The sequence below is a fragment of the Alosa pseudoharengus genome, unplaced genomic scaffold (genome assembly GCF_046254945.1).
Source record: "Alosa pseudoharengus isolate Yale_2024_CS ecotype anadromous, Long Island Sound unplaced genomic scaffold, YU_APseudo_1.1 YU_APseudo_1.1_scf_8, whole genome shotgun sequence".
NCBI lineage: Eukaryota > Metazoa > Chordata > Actinopteri > Clupeiformes > Clupeidae > Alosa > Alosa pseudoharengus.
In genome coordinates this window covers 4176364-4183863 of record NW_027468870.1, presented here as the reverse complement: position 1 = coordinate 4183863, position 7500 = coordinate 4176364, and the positions used below count along the sequence as shown (strand labels likewise).

At 43.3% G+C, this 7500-nt stretch overlaps 1 protein-coding gene across 1 annotated transcript in view; it reads right to left on the bottom strand.

The window, feature by feature from the left end:
* grk6 (G protein-coupled receptor kinase 6) overlaps positions 1-7500 on the bottom strand; it is an 80801-nt gene that overhangs the window by 21405 nt on the left and 51896 nt on the right. The window contains exon 10 of the mRNA XM_076274813.1: positions 4581-4618. Within this exon, the coding sequence (XP_076130928.1) occupies positions 4581-4618 (38 nt within the window). The remainder of the gene's footprint in view (positions 1-4580; positions 4619-7500) is intronic.

Below are 7500 nucleotides of genomic sequence, written 5' to 3'. Positions count from 1 at the left end.
CACCAACCTGCTTGCGCCACTAACCAGCTGACACTTCGCAGCGAAATTGGCCATACTTAACTAGTAGGCCTACAAGTGAAAGGGGTCACCTAGAATGTTTGTGGCAGGTTAACTCAGTGGATCATGGTAACTGACTGTGTTATCTTGCAATGTAGAGAATAATCATCAGATTACTCAACTGTGAAAAGAATGGTTTTAGCCGCCCTAATCCCTGCTGGAGCAACATTAATCCATTAGCTGGTAGCATGCTACAGCTCTAGCTGGAATGAATCAGCAGACCTGCCGACAGTCTCCTTTCCCTTTTGCCAACATGTACAGTACACACACATGCAGGATCTCCCCACACACACACACATACAGGATCTCCCCACACCCACACACATACAGGATCTCCCCACACATACACACATACAGGATCTCCCCACACATACACACATACAGGATCTCCCCACACACACACACATACAGGATCTCCCCACACATACACACATACAGGATCTCCCCACACACACACACATACAGGATCTCCCCACACATACACACATACAGGATCTCCCCACACATACACACATACAGGATCTCCCCACACACACACACATACAGGATCTCCCCACACACACAGACACACAGGATCTCCCCACACATACACACATACAGGATCTCCCCACACATACTGTACAGACATACAGGATCTCCCCACACATACACACATACAGGATCTCCCCACACATACACACATACAGGATCTCCCCACACACACACACATACAGGATCTCCCCACACACACAGACACACAGGATCTCCCCACACATACACACATACAGGATCTCCCCACACATACTGTACAGACATACAGGATCTCCCCACACATACACACATACAGGATCTCCCCACACATACACACATACAGGATCTCCCCACACATACTGTACAGACATACAGGATCTCCCCACACATACACACACAGGGATTAAAGTGAAAAAAAATCGTTTGACTGAACTTTTTTCAGGCCATAAGTCATACGTTGTTCATATCTACCTATAGAGATAGCACCCCTTTTGCGGTCGCGACCTATTGGTATTGGATGCAAACAGCAAAGTAAAGGGAGTATTCACCTTATTCACACGGCGGCCATTGTTTAAACCAAAACGAGGCTACAGGGTACACTTACTATATAATTAATGCCACCTACAGGTGAATGCATAGAACATAACAATCCTATGGTTTGTGTACTCTGTAGCCTCGTTTTAGCCGCCAATGGCCACCATGTGAATAAGGCGAATTGAGAGTGTTCTTGATTGAGATTGAATTTTCCTGATGAACAAAAATATATTTTAGTACCATCCCTGACCATTGCTGATTAGCCATTACTGTTCTTTTCTACTGCAGCAATATTGTAGAAAGGCTTTAACACACTCTTATTTAATTACTTCAGGCCAAAAGTGTTTAAAGGGGAGATTTTTTTCTTGTTAATATGCAATTCAACACCAAGTAAAATCTATAAAATCAAGTTTGCAAGACTTCCCATTTCCTCATCAAAGTAACAAATCAGAACATTCTAGATATTGTTCATATTTCCATTTGTTGCCTCATCCGCATTTAATGAAAACATGGTAATTTTGAGTTTTACAGACAACTCAGTTTTCCAATGAGCAGCAATACTGTGTGTGCTCATGCAGGAGGTCTGCGCATTTGATAACGACAATCGGGAGACGGCGCTTTTGTCTTCAGCAACAGATTGTAAAAGGTTGACAAGAGGTTGCGATATGGTGAAGGACAGGTCGTGTTGCGCTATGAAAGAACATGCGTAGCCTACTTTCTAAACGTAAAAACGGTCAGCCATAAATAAACGTAGCCTACCTCTGTCGTGGTGGCTAGTTGCACCAGGTAGGGAAGATGTCCTGAAGTGCACGAACGTTAACCTTATGGCGGTCTTCTGATTGGTGGCGTGCTAAAACGTTTTCCTATTGCATCCATAAACAATTTTCTTGCAGCGAACCGCGCAAAAGCACCCCTGGCACTTTAATTTCTTTACACCATGGCTTCTCCTCCGTGTCCAACAGCTGCCCATCTCCATTTATTTTTTAACTTTTGACACCTGCCTTCCTTTAGCAACAACGCATCCATGACAGCTAGTGGCCTTGCCAAACAGACGCACACAAATCATAACGCTAATATGCGAGGTTCTGGTAGGCCTACTGGTTATGGTTTTGTGCTATAAATTAATAATATTTTATAGCAAAGTTTTAAGTTGACTATTTTAATTGCATGATTATTTTTTGTCAACATACACTCACAACCTACTGTCGTTAAAAGTGAGGCCTAAGCAAAATAGGCTACAAGGCTGTGCGTCACAAACATGATGACCCCCTTACTCGACAGTTCGCAATGATGACAATATTATTATTATTTTATGTTAACACGCTCAGTTAAAACCTTCCGTCGCAAATTGTGAAAAACATTGTTGTCATAACAGACGGGATAATAAATTGCATAGGCTAAGGTTTATATTGCGTCGCTTTACACATAATGTAGTTGCACTCAGGCTTGGAATTTCACCATTCTGGGGGCAAGGCCACTTGGCCTTCAGTTGGGCATATTTGGTGGGGGGCACAAAGGCCACATGTCAGGGCACCAAGGCCAAAGTTAACTATACAATAGTAGGCTATAAAAATTATCAAAGTTGTATTTAGCCTATTCACTGCAGTAGACCTGCATCACTGTATGAAACATTACAAAAACATGAAACATGACATACATAGAACTGTAAATCATCTGATCATCTAATAAAAACAGATATCTAGGCTATATATAAAATTTATTTTATATTTGGCCTGCTATGAAATCATGTATTGAACAATTTAAATGTAGCACAGCTCAGCTTTAAGAAACTCAAATAGCCTAGATGCATGCTTAGCATTTTGTGATCATTAAGGCTACTTTCACAAACTCTTAGTCAGCTGTCCTCTGATTTACCAATATCTAGGCAATATTTGTAACATTCATTTTGTATTTGGCCCGTTATTAAATCATGTGGAACAATTTAAACACATTGTAAAACTTAAAGCCCAAATTTGGAGACATCCATGCATGTCGAAATTTAGCCTACTGCAAATTCAAAACTGAATTACTCTGGAACGGCTAACTGTACAGGGGACTGCTTTACACCTTTGTGTTCGGTAAGGTCTGCTGTTTATTCTGAAATGTGGTTTGTCATGTGTTAAAAGAAGGGTTCGTGAAGTATTCCACCGAGATGAATGGGTAGGGAGATCATGGACGCAAAACCTTCAGTAGAATGTATGATTAAATTTAATTATATTATTTACTTTTCTCGCGAACCGTTCAACACAGCAATTATCGGCTAACATCGTTTAAAAGCTGAGAAAAGCTCTTTCATGTGATACTTGTGATGTCTGTGTGATGAATAGGCTACTTCGCGAATAGTTCAACTGAGAAGAATGGGTGAATTTGGACGCACTTTCTTGCGCTGTCACTTTCTCCACTGCGTAAAAGACTAAATTAATTTGCGCTGTGAATGCTAAGATTATTTTGATAGGCCACAGGCTAAATAAAAATCGCTATTAGTAGGACACCAAGCAGAATATTGAAAGAAGGGGGCACCAAGGCCACCGTGGCCTGTAAACCTATAATTTTCAAAGGGGCTTCACGGCCAACGCAAGGGGCTACGACGGCCATGGCCGTCGTGAAATTCCTACCCTGGTTGCACTGATTAAAAACTGTAACAATAATAGTAGCCTACATCGGGTGGCATAGCAGGCTATCTGTTCAAGTCATATGTGACATCCAAAACGAATGACCTCTCCTGAGAGTTCGCGATAGTAAGAAATTGTGTACATTGATGCACGGAAAGAACACAGCCTACGCTTCTTCTCTTATCCAAAAAAGTTAAACGGATTGGCCAACCTCATCAGCTGTCTCGATTGTGTCACTATAATCCAACTTTTAGACCGTTATAGTCCTCCATACGTGTTCTTTTTTTTTTTAAGCAAACGCTTGAGATGTGTAGCTACAACATAAACAAAGCGAAACTCATGACTGACGTAGGCTATCTTCTTGAGCGGTCACTGATTGAGACACAGAAAGTTCTCAAGAACATTATTAGGTCTTTATAGCCTGGCGGGCCATCCTATATTGTGCGTCTAGATTTCTAGGCTAAGGTCTTTAAACATTTACCCTAATATTTGTAGTTGCCTTAAAAAAGGAAAAGCAAAGGTGACAGTCGCCCCCCTCCTATTTTTTTTTCTCATCGGATCTGCATCGATCTCAAATATGACATTTCTAAAATCAAATTGACGGAAATCCGTCCTACGACGGAGAACTTTAATCCTTGCACACATACAGGATCTCCCCACACATACAGGATCTCCCCACACACACAGACATACAGGATATCCCCACACACACAGACATACAGGATCTCCCCACACATACAGGATCTCCCCACACACACAGACATACAGGATCTCCCCACACATGCAGGATCTCCCCACACATACAGGATCTCCCCACACATGCAGGATCTCCCCACACACACAGGAACTCTAGAATATTCTACTCACCATGGTCATCCAACAGAATATTCTCAGGTTTGAGGTCCCTGCAAAAAAAAAGACAAAAACAGGCCTTATAATCAATGACTGAGCTGAAAAACAATGTTATGGCAGATCTGTTACTAAAAACAGCACTTCCTATACCACTCATAGAACATCTGTCACATGATGGTACCGTGCATAGAACATCTGTTATATGATGGTGCCGTACATAGAACATCTGTCACATGATGGTACCGTGCATAGAACATGTTATATGATGGTGCCGTACATAGAACATCTGTCACATGATGGTACCGTGCATAGAACATGTTATATGATGGTGCCGTACATAGAACATCTGTCCCACGATGGTACCGTGCATAGAACATCTGTCACATTGAGTTGGGGATGGGGACTATAATGTTGGTTGTTTTTGTCTTGTGAGAGGGACCTGTTTGTGCCCTGTCATTTGAGGTCATGGGAGTTTGGCAGTGATGTGCTGGTTAGTGTATATCTTGGCTGTGATCTTCCCTGATGTCCTGTTGTGTGCATATTTTGGTTATTATTACTAGTGATATCCTGTTTGGCAAGAACCGCATAACGAAATGCAAAAAAACAAAAAGCACACAGATGAGCCAGGGTACACACACACACACACACACACACACACACACACACACACACGCTCACACACACACACATGCTCACACACACTCTCACAGACATACACACACACACATATGCACATGCACACGTGCACACACACACACACATACAGACATAGACACACACACACACACACACACAGACACAGACACAGACACAGACACAGACACAGAGAGATAGTTTAACACAGAATGGATGATCTCTGTAGATATGTCCCTCACAGCCTAGAGTCCACCTTACAAGTGAGTGTGTGCTAGTTTCGTTGTTGCGTTTCATGTTTGATTGGTTTTGGCTGCAGAGCCCAGCTCTGCTGAAAGCATGCCATTCATCTCACTCTGAGCTAATGCATAGCTGGCTCCTCTCAACTCAGGAGCTCACAGGCACACTCATCAGGTCCGAGCTGCGGGCAACTCCATTTTAGCCTTCGTCATCTAATGATGGACTAATTGCCCAGCTGTCATCCTGCCATATCTGCCAAGACCTAAAGGCTACAGAAGGGCCTAGATCACTCTCATACTGGTGATAAAGGTTCTTCAAAAGGGCCTAGATCACTCACACTGGTGTTAAAGGTTCTTCAAAAGGGCCTAGATCACTCTCATACTGGTGATAAAGGTTCTTCAAAAGGGCCTAGATCACTCACACTGGTGTTAAAGGTTCTTCAAAAGGGCCTAGATCACTCTCATACTGGTGATAAAGGTTCTTCAAAAGGGCCTAGATCACTCACACTGATGTTAAAGGTTCTTCAAAAGGGCCTAGATCACTCTCATACTGGTGATAAAGGTTCTTCAAAAGGGCCTAGATCACTCACACTGGTGTTAAAGGTTCTTCAAAAGGGCCTAGATCACTCTCATACTAGTGATAAAGGTTCTTCAAGGACTAACTCAGCATAGATATCATATAATCAGAAGAAGTTCAACTTAAAATACGCTTGGAGAATGTGTTACAGCAAGTCTGTGGTTGGTTGGATACAGGTGAAAGACATATCCTGGTAGATTATGCTGCTATCTGCATGGAGGCTAGTGAATGTGCCGGATATGGCTGACAGGGTATGACATCACAAAGAAATGGAATGCTCCGGAATTCTCCAGCATGCTTGGGCAGAATGCCCTCTCCGCAGACGACAGTGCGTTCTGCTCAGTGAGATGGAAGTGGTGGAGAGGGACAGTAGAATTGCTCAAGGTGCGCCACCACAAAATGGAGAGCTTTATCCTGGAGAGGTCAAGAGAGCTCTGTGATGCACATCACTGTTGGAGAGGGAGGGTGGTGCTTACAGGGAGGAGGGAGGTGTGCAACCCGTGAGAAACTGCCTTACTGAACGAGTTCATTCATCATTGCACCGACACAGGTCAGTCACACACACACAGGTCAGAACCTGCTTGTCATCAGACATACCGTCCTCAGATTCAACAGGTGTGAGTCAACGAGCCTGTTCACATCTGGTTTAACAAGGTCTTGTGCATTTGGATCACAATTGTTACCTGAGAATGACTATCAACTCAGTTCACACAACACAACACAGCACAGCACAGCACAGCACAACACAACACAACACAACACAACACAACACAACACAACACAACACAACACAACACAACACAACACAACACAACACAACACAACACAAGTATTCAGTTTCAGCGCTGATGTTAAACTGGTTTGTTCCAGGGAAGAGGCTCTGAGGAGGATGCTGAAATAGGACTCCGCTAGTATTTCTCCTGGAGGAGGGACACACCCTGTAGACTACTCCAAGACACGTACTGTATTTCAAAGACAAATACACAACCCAACCCTAATGTCTGCAAGATTGAACTCATCTTTGAGAACACTGTCAGACACGTTCCTCAATTAGAACCAGACAAGCTGGAAACATAAAAAGCCAACAGAGCATTAGCAAAAATGAGAATAAATGAGCCCATCCACCCGATGATCCACATCTGCTCCAAAATGGAACAGGCTTTTCCTTAGAACACTCTGCTCTTCCTTAGAACACTCTGCTCTTCCTTAGAACACTCTACTCTTCCTTAGAACACTCTGCTCTTCCTTAGAACACTCTGCTCTTCCTTATAACACTCTGCTCTTCCTTAGAACACTACTCTTCCCACACGTGTCATGAGCATTGGGCCCGATTGGGCCAGTAGTGTTGCGCAATCCTACTTTCAGATGACCAGTCAGACACACACTGGTCCCACTGGATACGGAGCCTCCTTGGCAGAGGTCAGGATGATGGGGAGGTGGACTATAGGAGAGCAGGAATCTCCCTGACAAACAGGCACACTCATCA